Raw genomic sequence first — 17,321 nt, forward strand, 5'->3', positions numbered from 1 at the left:
GTGTTTTAAATCGACACGAGTTGAGAATTAGGTACCTATTCGCACGTATATCGTACAACGTTTTACAGTACATAATGGCTCTTTAAAATTTCGACATATGCACGGAAAGTGATCATTCCCGCACGCGTGCGGGAAAGTAGCATCATTAGTAGTAGCAGTATTCTATCTTTGCGAATTCATCATTATTTTTATAGAAAAAACTTTTTAATGAAGAATCAATAGGAATAGTTGTCAATGTCAGTATTTTTAATGTGTCTTTGCATTAATACACAACCACTACATGCAAGACGGGGTCTTACTGTAATTTGTAGCTCAATAGGCATACAATACAATACAATACAAATACTCTTTATTACAGACCTCAATACAGAAACAGTACAAATAATACAACACATAAAGAAGAGGTAAACAACAGGCGGTCTTATCGCTAAAAAACGATCTCTTCCAGACAACCTAGCAGCAGCTTCCAGGCATAGTTAGTATTTATATCAGCAAACGTAGACGCAACACAAATATCTCCGTGCTCAGAATAAATAATTATTTACGGTCGTTACTAGACGAATTGCTGACAAGACTCGGCCAGGCTGTCTATAAAGTTAAATTAAGTCTGTCGGCTTTGATGATTGACAAAACAAACTTTTTTTAGCTAAACTTTATGGAAGAATTGGAAATATTGAAGAAAGCAACGTGATTGGTTGTTTACTTTCATGAGAAAGGAGGCGAAGGAAAATAAACATAGACTTATTTATTAATTTGTTCTCTACTAATTAGTGCTTCACGCCTGTCTAGTTAGACGTTTTGCGTTGATGAAATTTTACTAACACAAAAACAATAGTTTCATTATTTCAACTCAATCAATGATATCAATTCTAAACTCAGGTTTTTAAGTGCTTTTAGGCTGCGTTTCCACCTGATATGTTTTTTTTTATACTACGTCGGTGGCAAACAAGCATACGGCCTGCCTGATGGTAAGCAGTCTCCGTAGCCTATGAGATGTGCTAGGATGCGTGGCGGGGGATGTGTTTGTTTGTTGTGTGTTGTTGTTTGTTTTGTTTGACATACATACATAAATATATACATGAAGTATATATATATATATATATATATATATATATATATATATATGCCTCTAATTAGCTTATAAAACAAAGAAAATAGAGCAAGCAAGTTTTGTACGAAAAACTTAAATTGGCTGTATATTTTTAACTATGGCATCTAAAGCCACATAAACTCATTACAATCATATACATATAATAATAATCAGCCTATGTACGTCCCACAAATCAAATTATGGTCAACGAAAATTTATTTATTTATTTATTATATTTTAGAAACATACAGTCGTTTACAAACAGTACTTATACAAAATTGCTTAAGTTTAGACCTAGAGTTTAATTTTTTACATAAAATTAGTCTGTTTTTCTTTAAGATTACAATTTTAAATGTTACCCAAAACTAAACATTTGAGAGCGTAAAGAAAAGAAAACATGCATAATTACATTTGCTACCTAAAGAAAAGCACGTTTTAAAGTGTTCATGGAACAAGTAAATATATCTATGTTAGAGAGCTTGTCATTTTCTTTAAATAGTTTGCAGAAAATGCGGACAAACAAAACATTATGACTTAAAACTTTATCGGAAATAATAGAGACTCAAACTACCTTTTTTGCTGTCGCATTATTTATAAACGCGACATTTTTTTTTACATATCGATATATAAATTTCCATGATTAATTTAATGACAAATTAAAATAGTACAAAATTGCTAATGTCTAACGAGGCAATATTCCCGAAGAGAGGACGACGGGAAGTGAAGACGTTGTAATAATAAAAACATTAGGAAACTGTATTTGAGTGCGCGGGATCTTTGCCAAATTGGCGGGAGGTGGGGCGGGGAATATGGCGTCATATCTATTGTAGTATCATACAATACAAATATTTCTTATTGCTCAGCAATATCACTTGAAACAGTATATACATATTACCAGGGCCCGTACATTACGTAATTTAACACACAGGGAGTTCTTTTACAAGACTACAAATTTAGATAACTTAGCTATTTACGCGTAGAAAAATAAATACTTATTACGTAAAATACACTGTTAACAATAAATAAATATGTATTATTTAATAAGATAATGAAATTGTCTGAAATTAAGTGAAGGTTCTTTGTCTTATATAGCTGTTCATATTCATATTAATAGCAATAGCACTGGCAAACAAGACAATACAGCACTGTGTACTATCTTGTTTGACATTACTTAAGAATTACTATTACTATATCTGTTTATACATATTAAACTTGTTTCTTAATAAATTACTTTTAATACAGTTGCTTAAAAAGTGGTACTTTTTGTGGCTGCGTAGCGTACGAGAAGCTCAATTTCTCGAACTAGTGCTTTTTACTTTTTAGTTCCAAACTATACTTTCGAAACGCAGTAATTTTATATTAGATTTTTTACTTGGAAATTATGAAATTAAAAACGCTTACGAATACTAGGAGTATTTATTTAAAGTATTCATTAATATATAAATGACGAAAAAATATTAAGAATTTGCATTTTATAGCCTACTCTGTCTTAGGTATCTATGTATGAAATATTTACTTTCCTAAAAATCGTTCTTTGATTTGGCTGAATGATACAAGCATAGGTATGCGTAGAAAAAAAAGTTTAAAAGCAAATCAGCCCGCCCTTTTGAAATAACTTCTAACATTATTTAAACACATTAACGCATATAAATATATAATTTGGTGCGAGAAGTTATAAAAAAATATTGAAAATGAGTGATTCAGACATTGATATGACACCACCAGACATTCGTGCTAGAGCAGCAATTGCCAATGACTGTGTTATTCCAGAAATAACACAGTCATTGAATATTGTATTCTGTTTACTCGCTTTCAGCTCGTGGCAAGATACCTCGGTACTAGTGGTAAAAAGACATTCTTTTCACACTAGTTGTAAAATGTACTATTTTAGATTTAGTTAGTAGTACGCTGCTTACTTTCTTTTTAAATGATTGCTTTGTTACACATGTACATGTATAATGCAAGAACTGTTTGCCAAGTGTCAGTTAAAAAAAATTCACCACACCAACACGAGGAAACTACTAACTATGAAATACCAAAAAAATTCAAATTAAATCAAATCCAAATGAACGTAATAAAAAACAATCATTCAAAATCATCATTAAAAAGTCAATTCTACTAGCTAACATATGGACACAACTCAAAATTTGCATCTGATTACTTTGCCCCACATGTGGATAAAATGCAAATTTCTCATTCGTTTTTGAACAATCAAGAGGGCCTTTACTAGTTGGTGTGGTAATTTTTTTTTAAAGCGGTTGACAAATCATGAATTATTACGAAAATATTATTGGAATCATTTTTGTAGCGTGACGTCATTTTTCCGTCAACGGCGTGAAATGTAATGAATTCCTCGTGCCCTGGAATCCATACCAGTTGCACTCTATGTTGTCTTCCAAGCTTGTTCAGAGTTTGGACACCATTGTACACCAGTCTAGAGTCCACTCCTATTTAGTTTTTAATAATTATCTCGTACTTTATTTCATGCATGGTGTGAAATAATTTATCTTAAATACAGTCGAATACCCCATTGCGGGTATCTTACCAGTCAACCATAGGGCAAATCTGAAATGTCTCAAGGTGGATGCAGTGGCAAAATACATGTTACCTCCTTTTCTACATAAATAGGCGTAGGACGCTGTCTTTTTAATTTCATTGTATGAAATCTACAATCAACAATAATCGTTCTTTCACCGGTCTCTATCGGCCGGAAATTATTTATAATACTTTTTACAGTACATATAGTGCTACTTTTCCGCATTAGTGCGATCATTAGCACATTACGTAACTATATCGAAAATTTAAAGGGCCATTTGTACTGTAAAATGTTGTACGATACATGTGCAAATAGGCAATTCGCAACTCGTGTCGATTTAAAACACTCCCTTTGGTCGTGTTTTAATGTTTCCCCACACGTTGCGAATTTCCTAATTATTGCATTAGTATCGTAATGTACTATTAAAACTCAAACATTTCAGGTTGTACACTGTTATCTAATGACTCCTCTACACGATGGCCTAGCGTAGACCAGTCCAAGGGACGCATTTATTCGTTAGAGGGAGCAAGTGATATTGCTATCTCATCCTACTGCATAGCCGCGTCTCTTAGACTGGCGTACGATGGGCCATCGTGTATAGGAGCCCTAAAGCTCGATGTTGCGTAAGGCCGTACGTTATCAACCGCCGCCGGCGAAAAGATAGCGTCATAATCGTTATGTTAAACCTACTATTATGACAGGGTACAGGCGGCTGCGTTATCGCAGGGTAAGTTCGGTACAGCTGAGTTCATAACTATGTATATTTATTTAATCTTTATTGCACAAAATAAAACCTTATAATACAAAAGGCGGACTTAATGCCATGAGGCATTCTCTACCAGTCAACCTTTAGGCAAAGCGGAGAGATTGTGGGCGGTGCTACTTTAACAACAACAACCAAATATAATACAATAACATACCATACATACATAATACATACATATAAATATACATACTTATATTACTTATATACATAAATAACGACAAAATATATAGAGCTTACAGATATATAATAATAATAATAATAATTCAGCCTATATACGTCCCACTGCTGGGCACAGGCCTCCTCTCATGTGCGAGAGGGCTCGGGCTATAGTCCCCACGCTAGCCCAATGCGGATTGGGGACTTCACATACACCTTTGAATTTCTTCGCAGATGTATGCAGGTTTCCTCACGATGTTTTCCTTCACCGAAAAGCTAGTGGTAAATATCAAATGATATTTCGTACATAAGTTCCGAAAAACTCATTGGTACGAGCCAGGATTTGAACCCGCGACCTCCGGATTGAAAGTCGGACGTCATATCCACTCGGCCACCACCGCTTGTAGAGCTTACAGATACATTATTAAATTTTCATTCTGCTAGCAAAGATAGCAAGTAAAGATTTTTTAAATGCAAATTTATTTTGAGCATTTTTGATGCCGTAAGAAAGTACGTTCCAAAGACGGCCGCTGCCTGCACCGAAAACGAATTCGACATGAACCCAGTGCGGTGAAGAGGGATGGATAGAGACATATTGCCGGAAGAGCGAAGTTGACGGTCTCGGGTAACGCCGTAGTATTGAAATAGAGACTTAAGGTATACAGGAGAATGATGATCATTTAACACAAAAAAAAGAGTACACAACATGCGAACATTGCGTCGTTGACGAATGGGGAACCAGCCGAGCTGGGAACGAAAAGATGAGACATGATCATATTTACGAAGGCAAAAAATGAAGCGAATGCAGTTATTGAGTAGCCGATCCAATTTGTCGAGAAGTTCTTCATTTAAGTCCGGATAACACACATCACCATAGTCAATAATGGGCAGGATAAGGGAATTAATTAATAAAACTTTAGTTTTGATAAGCAGGAAGTGCTTAAATTTATTAAGAGCGTGAAGGGAACCCATGACCTTTTGACTGATCTCTGTAACCTGTTCTCTAAATCTAAAAGAACAACCATATCTTTAACATTAAAGTAGTATACATTTTCTTCACCTTATTGCAATAAATTAAGGTGAAGAAATGTATACATATTTATGAACTCGGCTGTACAATGGGATGCCACCGTATTGCTAAAAGGATTTTTAATTGATTTAACAGAATGTTACTAATTGTGTTTCTCGTGACCGATACTTGATGGTGTTCAGTTATTTTACTAACATTATTAAAGCCTATTGTAGAGCCATTAAGAGGAAAGGGGACGGTCGTTTCCCCATACAAACGTAGTCCCCAATTCTCTAGATATTGACATTTTGGAAAATATTTTTACAAAATTTGATGTATATAATCCGTAGCTAAGTTTGACTTTTTTCGACTTTTTGATATTTGTAAAAATTAGAAGCGACAAACTGATTTCATACAAAATTAAAAATGCTCCTAAGCTTATAATAATTTAAAAAAAAACACAAACGTCTAGCTGTGGTTGATATACAATCGTCATACGGCCTTTAACATCTTGACAAATGATTTATGCAGCGTTTGTATGTATCAAATATCAAATATCAAACATTTATTCAGCAAATAGGCCACAGGGGCACTTTTACATGTCCATTTTTACAAACAATAAATAAAAAAAAAAAAACAATTACAAATATCGAATCTATGAAATAATATGTGAACAATATTTAAGTTTTTTGTGAGAAAATAATAAAAAAAGCCGGGGCAGGTCGCTAGTTTATATTCCTCGTGTGGACCATCCGCTGATAATGAAAGGCTTTTCATTATCCACCGACTAATTGAGTATCCACTTTTAATTACTTTAATATAAATTCCTATTGACTAGGTCTAGGTAAAAAGCAGTCCAGAATTCGATTTGGTTGACTGTACCTTTCAAGTGGGGGGTGAACCACAGCTGCGCGTAACGGAACTTTACGGGGCTAAACAAGCCTCGAAGGCTAGTGCTTTTTCATTTTATGAATGTCTGGCTTAGCCTGAAGTCTCGCACACTTAGGGATTCTAAGGACTTATTAGTTAGTGGAAAAGTTTTTGAGCTTGAGTGAGGGATTTTGGTAAGGATTTTAATCTTCAAGGGCATTTCGCGATTTAACGCAAAGACAAAGACAAATATCTTCGTTCTTATAATAAGATTTGAAAACCATAACGCGATATTAAATATTTATATATATATTTTATCGTATTATAACATGTTTTTGTATAATTCAAAAAAGTTTTAGGCGCACCGATATAGGTTTAGAATTGTTGTTTGTCTTTTCTGTACCCAAAAACTAAAATCATTAGTTAAACAAATGTTCACAAAACTACGACTAGTTATATTTTAGGTTGTAAACTTTAGCGAACATAAGAGACATGTATTTGTGCGGGGGTATGATTTATTATACTAGTAAACGACATTGTAATGAATCGTTTTAAATTGTTTCTAATACGTTTGTGTACCGGACCGTATAAAAAGTAAACCTATATAGAAAAATGTTTAATAGAGCAGAAAATTTGATAGCATTTTTATACCTGGGTACCTGTAACACGGACAATTTTTTAAAATGACGATTTTACTCAAACGATAAAACTTTTGTTCAATAACTATTAAAGACTACGAAGTCTTTAAATTTATATTTTTCATACTAAAAAAAATCGAAATACATTGCGTCTTAGAATAAACATTAAAGTGTACTAAAAATCTAAATACAAGTTATTTTCAAAAGTTAGTGAACAAATGTTGGTCAGTTTGAGGAGTACAGCCTACACTGTACAGTTTAATTTGTCGCTTCTGTTACAGGGCCTACCCAGTATTATTTTTTAAATAAATTCAGACAAACTTCATGCTCAAGCGATCCATGTTATTCATAATTATTATTTCCAACATCTGCAACTAGCAATATTTATTTATATTTAAAGTTTAAAAATACTCATAATTAGTGATCGGAGTTTCGAATGCCATATCGCGGTATATCAAGTTAAAGATAGTTCAGTTCAAATATACTTTATTCATGTAGGCCTAGCAACAAGCACTTATGAATAGTAAGACAGTATTACATATAATTATCTTAAGCTAATTATCAGAGCAATTTATTGATGTTGTAAATATTATTCCATATATAATACTAATGAATATAATTCATAGATCAAATTTAATACTAAGAATTTCACAAAATATCGTCATACAACAAAAAAAAACAATTGTATAAAAAATACTAGTCTAGAATGTTTCTAGAATAAATTCTAAATGTCAAACAAATGAAATAAAAAATAAAAACAACAAAGGAAGTACATGCATTGGAATATCCATTTCATCATCATTATTCAAATATAATAAATTATTAATCATTTCGAATCACTCGATATCAAATCAATAGATAGTATTATGGATACGCCTTTAAGCCCGCGATATCTTTTAAACTGCTCGAAAAAATGCTTTTGTAGCGTAGATAACATATTTATAAAATATAAGACATTGAATAAGCAGTTATTGAAGTATTTGCTCCGAGTGACCAAAAGCCCGATGACTGCTCATAAAAATGTGTTTTTTCCGCTGCAGAGTTTTGTAACACATTCCAGTTGTCACACTGACCCATTTCCGCGATCAGAACGCCATTAGACAAATCGCTAATATAAATTAAGAGTGTTTTTGACGCTGACTCCCGGTCTGAGTTCGCCGTTCGTAAAAATAGTGGTTGAAAAGACGGCGCGCGCGCCGCTCGCATCGTTGAAATACAACTGTGTTTAAACTAACGAAAATAATAGAATATTCCGTGCATTTTTCATTTGAATAGTTTTTGTGCAAGTGAAGTGAATATTGACGACAGGAGTGAAAAGTAAATGTTTTTTGTCAATAGTGTTTTCTTAGATGACATTAAATAGTGTAATAGTGTGTTTAAATGAAATAGGAATAGTTTATTGTGTTAATAGTGAACGTGTAATAAGGAGTTCCTGGAATTAGGACTAATTTTAAAGGTTAGTTTTCAAACTATTATTTTATCTATTAAATATATTAAAATTGGGTCACTTACGTAGTTTATTTTATTTGTTCCAGTTGTCACACTGACCCATTTCCGCGATCAGAACGCCATTAGACAAATCGCTAATATAAATTAAGAGTGTTTTTGACGCTGACTCCCGGTCTGAGTTCGCCGTTCGTAAAAATAGTGGTTGAAAAGACGGCGCGCGCGCCGCTCGCATCGTTGAAATACAACTGTGTTTAAACTAACGAAAATAATAGAATATTCCGTGCATTTTTCATTTGAATAGTTTTTGTGCAAGTGAAGTGAATATTGACGACAGGAGTGAAAAGTAAATGTTTTTTGTCAATAGTGTTTTCTTAGATGACATTAAATAGTGTAATAGTGTGTTTAAATGAAATAGGAATAGTTTATTGTGTTAATAGTGAACGTGTAATAAGGAGTTCCTGGAATTAGGACTAATTTTAAAGGTTAGTTTTCAAACTATTATTTTATCTATTAAATATATTAAAATTGGGTCACTTACGTAGTTTATTTTATTTGTTCCTCATCATGTCCTCGGTACGGAGTGTACCAATTAATATGTTTGTGGCTCTCGGAAGTTTTTTTTTCTATTTATTAATTAAGAATTGCCTCGTTATTTACTGATATGCCGTTGGAAAATGGCCAAAATTGAGAAATTTCCACTGTGAAAAAATTCGAAAATTTCACATTTTTTTGTATATATAGCAAACTAAATTTCCCATACCCAACATGGACGTTACTAGTAGTAGTAGTAGTAAAACACTTTATTGTACAAAAATGAAAACAAAACGGGCAAAAAAGCACTCATCATTAGTACAAAGGCGAACTTATTACTTTAAGGGATCTCTTCCAGTTTCCTTTGTTTCCTGAACAATTTTCCTACAAGGTCCGAGAACTTTTCAATTTAAAAAATGTGCGCATCTTTAAACATAATATATGATTACAAGTCATTTTCATCACTAATAATTCACATCGCAGAGTAATTGTTATTCACTTCAATTGGTCATGATACGATCTTGACACAACTCGCAGTGCATTTCGCGCGCATCAATTTCGGGCGCACCAAATCAGCGCGAACGATCATATCATATTAATCAATGATTTGATATTGATTAATATGATATGACAACAGATATTAAAATATGAATTGCGCTCATTATTAGGTAATAATAGATAGATAATTTCATCAGCACAGTCTTTTATAAGTGTCAAGTACATTAATTGAATTCGAATAATGTTTGTTCTCTGATCACATTGCAATCATATTAATGGTTAAACCACTTAAATGCATTAAGTTATTATTAGGTAATATAGGGAAGCCATACCTACCAAACAATGATACCAATAGCCAATTTGGCTACTTGACAGTTTATTGTAAATAATATCAAACGATCTTGATTTTCCTGGGGATCAAATGTCTATATAGGACTCATGGCATTTAAGCAACACAAAGGTCAGAAATGTGAGTTAAAGTCTGACGCTCGCATTCGACGATTGAAACGCCTCTAACAAAATGATAATGTGATGTGACGTCAAATTATATAAGTCTGTCCTAAATGTATGGAAGATCAAGGAAATTGCCATTTTGACCCTGAAATATTGTGTTTATGTGTAAAGTTGTCATACAATTTATTTTTCAATATAATTTAAAGAATCGAATGATACCATTTTTTTCCTATTATTGAAAGACAAAAAAAAAAATTTTTTTTTAGACTTTTGGAGACTTGTATTTTTTGGTAATCTCAGTATATTTTTTTAAATTCCACTTTTTTATAATGGATGGCTTAATTTCTATCCATTTAACTAAATTTTGTCATAATATTCACATGTGTCAAGTACCCAATTGTCGCAGTCGCAAACTGTACCACGCGACGAAAACGTCGTTAGCGCCGAAAAATTCATGGCGCTTACGCGTTTAGGTCGCGACATTCACGCTCCGCTTCAATGATTTGTTGTCAAAACAACAACTCATGGCGCAAAATACTAGTTCTCTATGCCGGTTCTAAACGTAGTACTTAATTATTTCGACGACCGGTTTGGCCTAGTGGGTAGTGACCCTGCCTACGAAGCTGATGGTCCCGGGTTCAAATCCTGGTAAGAGCATTTATTCGTGTGATGAGCATGGACATTTGTTCCTGAGTCATGGGTGTTTTCTATGTATTTAAGTATTTATAAATATTAATATATTATAGATATCGTTGTCTAAGTACCCTCAACATATATAAGTCTTATTGAGCTTACCGTGGGACTTAGTCAATTTGTGTAATAATGTCCTATGATCAGAAAAAAAAGAAAAAAATATATGAAATTACATGTAAATATCTATAGACATACTAACTACTACTACCGGCCTTAGCGTCTATTTCAGACGATCTATGGTGCAATGTTCGAGAAATATCTTTTTTGGTGGCTGAATACACCGATGCGAGAGCGGCATACTTTGCCACAGAGTTGACAAGGGAAGTTCGCGATAGATTGCGACGTTACGCTACGGTGCCTTATTCCCCTTTTGTCTGCCAGTGCCGCAAACCAGACCTCGTCGCAGAACTTGCGACCATCTTCAACGCACTTGCGCCACTCCGTTCGCTTCTCCGCAAGCTCCTCCTAGTTTCGGTGCCCGATCTTAAAGGCTGCCATATCCCTCTTGGCGCAGATATACTTGAAGATATTTATAAAGGACCAGATGGCTTGCCTCTCCGTGAGTGATGGATTTCTAACGAAAATAGGAGTTTAGCCAAATGTAACACGAGTGTTTTGGATCTGGAGCTATCTAGGCACACCATCAGCCAAGACTGCCAGTGCATTCTAAATTTAAAAATCGTAATTTGTTTTGTTGATTATATATGGTGGCCAAAAATTTGTGCAATTCCGTTGCAAGGGAGGTTTTGGGCTAAAACTGAGCAACTTTTTCTATGGGGCCAACTCCGAAATCGCGAAAAAAATGTCTGGCTGTGTCATACATCCATCCATCCATCCATGTCCATGGGCTGGTCCATTTTCTATGGGAGGGTAAAAAATTATATCGCGATTTTCAGGGAACAAGAAGCGCCGGTGCTCTAGCGGTAAGAGCGTGCGACTTGCAATCCGGAGGTCGCGGGTTCAAACCCTAGCTCGTACCAATGAGTTTTTCGGAACTTATGTACGAAATATCATTTGATATTTACCAGTCGCTTTTCGGTGAAGGAAAGCGGTGAGGAAACCGGACTAATCCCAACAACGCTTAGTTTACCCTCTGGGTTGGAAGGTCAGATGGCAGTCGCTTTCGTAAAAACTAGTGCCTATCTTGGGATTAGTTGTCAAGCGGACCCCAGGCTCCCATGAGCCGTGGCAAAATGCCAGGACAACGCGAAGAAGAAGAGAGGTAAGGCCCCATACAAGCGCGTACAGTTGGCTTAGATATTTATACTACATTGATTAGGGTTCAGTATTCGTTTATACATTTGCTACGAGTACGAATACGACGATATTCGAAATGTTAATTATATGTCATAGTTTTCAGTTGTTTTGTGGATTATGATAGCCCAGACTGTGCAAGTGTTCAGTAAACGTCATAATGTCATAGAAGTATGACGTTTAAAATAACCCTTGTTATAACTAGACAGACATTACATCTTATATGTATATACATATACATACTACGTCGGTGGCATACAAGCGTACGGCCCGCCTGATGGTAAGCAGTATCCGTAGCCTATGTACACCTGCAACTCCAGAGGAGTTACATGCGCGTTTCCGACCCTAACCCCCTCCCGCCCCTCTCTGAGCTCTGGCAACCTTACTCACCGATAAAATCCAAATATCCCTATCAAAGACTAATATAATGTATCTTTATTTCCAGATAAGTGACGTGCAGTGCAGTGCAGTGCGAGTGTGATGCGGGAAGCGTGAGCATGGAGAGTGGTTTGCCGGCGCCCGACGCCGACGACGGCCCGCCGGGCTCGTCCGGTAGCGGCTCCTCGTCCGGGACCGGATATTATCACAAAAACGGTAACTTTTTAAATAATTTAATTATTTTTCTTAATATCATCAATGCGTGCAATAAAATATGCGTAAATCGCCCTTAAACCACGCCGACGTTTTCAAAATTTAAATTTTAATAAGTAAAAAAAAGCGGCCAAGTGCGAGTCGGACTCGCCCATGAAGGGTTCCGTACCATTTATGACGTATTAAAACAACTACTTACTAGATCTGGTTCAAACCAATTTTCGGTGGAAGTTTGCATGGTAATGTATATCATATATTTTTTTTAGATTTTTCATTCTGTTATTTTAGAAGTTACAGGGGTGGGACACACATTTTACCACTTTGGAAGTGTCTCTCGCGCAAACTATTCAGTTTAGAAAAAAATGATATTAGAAACCTCAATATAATTTTTGAAGACCTATCCATAGATACCCCACACGTATGGGTTTGATGAAAAAAGATTTTTTTTAAAATTTTATGACGTATTAAAAAAAACTACTTACTAGATCTCGCTCAAACCAATTTTCGGTGGAAGTTTGCATGGCAATGTATATCATATATTTTTTTTAGATTTTTCATTCTGTTATTTTAGAAGTTACGGGGGGGGACACACATTTTTCCACTTTGGAAGTGTCTCTCGCGCAAACCATTCAGTTTAGAAAAAAATGATATTAGAAACCTCAATATCATTTTTAAAGACCTATCCATAGATACCCCACACGTATGGGTTTGACGAAAAAAGATTTTTTGAGTTTCAGTTCTAAGTATGGGGAACCCCCAAAATTTATTGTTTTTTTTTTCTATTTTTGTGTAAAAATCTTAATGCGGTTCATAGAATACATCCACTTACTAAGTTTGAACAGTATAGCTCTTATAGTTTCGGAAAAAAGTGGCTGTGACAGAATCGGACAGACAGACGGACATGACGAATCTATAAGGGTTCCGTTTTTTGCCATTTGGCTACGGAACCCTAAAAATAAAGTTAAGTGTTTTCCGCCCAAACATTGTTTATGAATATATAGTTTTAAAAAATTGTTAGGTTTAAGATATCGGGTAGATGAGATTTTGACGTCAGCCGGTTGCAGCCGGCAACAGTCCTGTCAGTCGGAATATAGATATACGATAAACGGCCGTGTCTCATTTCTCGGCACCCTTTTCCCTCCAAAATAACAAAAATTATGTGATATGTCACCTCATAGTTTCATATTTGTCTATGGCAAACTTATCAAATATTTTGTAACAACTAAATTAAATCTAATAAAATATTTAACATAAATAAAAATATTTAAAAAAATCCCTCATATGAACAGTCCCCCAGGCCTGTCCCCTGCGGAAGGGTGCCCATAACGCTGGCTACGTTCCCTCGTTGAATGGGGATGCCTATTCTTTGGCCTAGGAATGAGCCAGCCCTATAGTCTGTATCTTTAGGTATTTAAAAAAAGGTAAACATACAATTTGTACATTTTCGGGTAGTTTTAATATTTAGTGGTTAACCAACCAAATACAAAACCACCTGGATCTGTCACTGAACGACCTGACTTAAACCTACATTATTTCATCATGTATTGTTTTGCATCTACCCTCAACTGCCTTACGGAGCCATTTGAGGGTAGATTTTGTTTACCTTTTTTTAAATACCTAAAGATACAGACTATAGGGTCACCCGCAGTTATTATGTTGGTTAATATTTCAAAGTAAAGTGTTCCAAGTCTAATAATAAACATAGATTTTTATGATAATATGTCAGGTTTTTAGGGTTCCGTAGCCAAATGGCAAAAAACCCTTATAGATTCGTCATGTCCGTCTGTCTGTCCGATTATGTCACCGCCACTTTTTTCCGAAACTATAAGAGCTATACTGTCCAAACTTGGTAAGTAGATGTATTCTATGAACCGCATTAGGATTTTTATACAAAAATAGAAAAAAAAACAATAAATTTTTGGGGTTCCCCATACTTAGAACTGAAACTCAAAAAATCTTTTTTCATCAAACCCATACGTGTGGGGTATCTATGGATAGGTGTTTAAAAATGATATTGAGGTTTCTAATATCATTTTTTTCTAAACTGAATAGTTTTCGCGAGAGACACTTCCAAAGTGAAAAAATGTGTCCCCCCTCTGTAACTTCTAAAATAACAGAATGAAATATCTAAAAAAAATATATGATATACATTACCATGCAAACTTCCACCGAAAATTGGTTTGAACGAGATCTAGTAAGTAGTTTTTTTAATACGTCATAAATGGTACGGAACCCTTCATGGGCGAGTCCGACTCGCACTTGGCCGCTTTTTTATTTTCTATATCATTAACCCCGGAATTACTTATCTCTTACTAAATGTGTTATTTTGCTTGCTCAATTCAGAATCAGCACTCGAAACAAAAATCAACTTTGCTCTCTTATCTAACTGAAACTAGACCTTTAAAACTGATCGTAAATTAGGGCACATTCATCAACTACGCGTCTAACTGCGAGCCATTCACTGTGAAGTTATTTACGACTCAGACGTTTAGGTGACGCAAATATATCATGAGAGTTGCAAATCAGGCTAGTTGGTTCATTTGCAGACAATAATATAGGGACTGAATTCGGTTACAGTATAACGGTATGGTAGCGGTATAAAATTACGATACTAATACATTATACCGGTTATGCCGTGCGGCTCCAATATAAAGGTATCGCTACCATTTTAAAATAACGGTACCGGTATTTTTTCCGGTATATACCTTAACCGTTATTATTTCCAAACTTAACTCATAAATAAATAAATAAATAAATATAAATAAATATTATAGGACATTATTACACAAATTGACTAAGTCCCACAGTAAGCTCAAAAAGGCTTGTGTTGAGGGTACTTAGACAACGATATATATAATAAATATTTAAATACTTAAATACATAGAAAACACCCATGACTCAGGAACAAATATCCATGCTCATCACACGAATAAATGCCCTTACCAGGATTTGAACCCGGGACCATCGGCTTCGTAGGCGGGGTCACTACCCACTAGGCCAACTGGTCGTCGAACTTATAGTATTAAATAAAATCAAAAGGGCTAACGGGCTTACACTTACATAGACAGCTTCATCCAATAGAAACCAAGTTGCCGCAAGGCGCGGGCGGCTTGGCAACGACGCCTAAGCTGATAGGGTACCTTTAAGAAAGCGGTTAAGGTACCCTAAAAAATAACGGTACCGTTATTTACCGGTAGCGAAATAAATTTATTCGGCTACTTAAATGGTTCGGATTTAACCGGTATGACGTCATACCGTTATATAAAGGTATCGTTATTTTTCGGTTATGCAGTCCCTGGTTTCAAGTACACCGACAGAATTAAAGGCGTATTCTTGACCGCATTTAGAGACTAAAATGTCTTAGAAATTTTCCTGAAATCGATCTTGTTTTAGAGATAATGATAACTATTAACTCATAGAAACGGGACTTTATCGCGTATTTAAATTTACGTATCAAAGCCTGCCAATTAATATATGATCACGCGCCATATTGCGGAATTTCATTGAAACTAAATTATTATTTTTTTATACTACATCGATGGCAAACAAGCATACGGCCCGCCTGATGGTGAGCAGTCTCCGTAGCCTATGTACGCCTGCATCTCCAGAGGAGTTTCATGCGCGTTGCCGACCCTAAACCCGCCCCCCCCCCCCCTCGTTGAGCTTTGGCAACCTTACTCACCGGCAGGAACACAACACTATGAGTAGGGTCTAGTGTTATTTGGCTGCGGTTTTCTGTAAGGTGGAGGTACTTCCCCTGTTGGGCTCTGCTCTAGATCTGGAATGACATCCGCTGTGCTTTGCCCCACCACACAAACCGAGATGACATTCACAGTGCCCATACCTCTTTTTTGGAGTAAGTTTAAGGACATACCCGGGTCCAAACATAATAATAATTGCTTACCATACGCACCAGACTATCCGATAGACTTACGGTAGGAAATAACTTCAAAGGACTTCAAATATACTGGTGATTCCACACTGGCAGTTACAAAACATTATAAATAACATTACTACAACGTAATAAAACACATCAATACTATCATGTTTTATCTGTCATACTGTTATAAACCAGCCAGTGATAGATCAAAATAACCGGCCAAGAGCATGTCGGGCCACGCTCAGTGTAGGGTTCCGTAGTTACTCTTCCGTCACAATAAGCTAAACTGGAGCTTAAAGTATAGTAAATTGTTAACCAAGGGTTGAAACGGTATCTTTCACCCGAGTTAAACAAATAGGCAAATTTGCATAACCAGTACCTAATTAAAGTAAGTCTTTTTACTATGAAGGGAAAACTTTTTGCGATAACTCAAAAACAGCTAAACTAATCATGTCCGCTATAGTTTTCATTTAATGTCTTTCTTAAGCTCTACTTCTACGATTTTTTTCATATTTTTTGGACCTATGGTTCAAAAGTTAGAGGGGGTGGGACACATTTTTTTTTTTCTTTCGGAGCGATTATCTCCGAATATTTTCACTTTATCAAATAATGTTTCGTTTTGAAAACCCCTATTAGTTTTGAAAGACCTTTCCAACGATACCCCACACTCTAGGGTTGAAGGGAAAAAAAATTTCATCCCCACTTTACGTGTAGGGGAGGTACCCTAAAAAAAATTTAATTTTTAGATTTTATTGTACGACTTTGTCGGCTTTATTGATTTATATATCCATGCCAAATTTCAGCTTTCTAGCACTAACGACCACGGAGCAAAGCCTCGGACAGACAGACAGACAGACAGACAGACGGACATGGCGAAACTATAAGGGTTCCTAGTTGACTACGGAAC

The 17,321-nt window shown here is 35.4% G+C and overlaps 1 protein-coding gene across 4 annotated transcripts in view; it reads left to right on the top strand.

Moving 5' to 3' along the window:
• Window positions 1-17,321, top strand: part of LOC133530268 (KH domain-containing, RNA-binding, signal transduction-associated protein 3-like) — a 404,777-nt gene that overhangs the window by 174,758 nt on the left and 212,698 nt on the right. Inside the window, exons 1-2 of one of the 4 annotated variants that reach the window (XM_061868143.1) lie at window positions 8,662-8,996; window positions 12,389-12,537. In XM_061868143.1, coding sequence (XP_061724127.1) covers window positions 12,441-12,537 — 97 coding nt within the window. In that variant the 5' untranslated portion in view covers window positions 8,662-8,996; window positions 12,389-12,440. Of the gene's footprint in view, window positions 1-8,661; window positions 8,997-12,388; window positions 12,538-17,321 lie in introns of those variants that run through there. The other 3 variants (XM_061868146.1, XM_061868147.1, XM_061868145.1) reach the window with 3 other exon arrangements.

The sequence above is a fragment of the Cydia pomonella genome, chromosome 22, assembly GCF_033807575.1.
Source record: "Cydia pomonella isolate Wapato2018A chromosome 22, ilCydPomo1, whole genome shotgun sequence".
Classification (NCBI taxonomy): domain Eukaryota; kingdom Metazoa; phylum Arthropoda; class Insecta; order Lepidoptera; family Tortricidae; genus Cydia; species Cydia pomonella.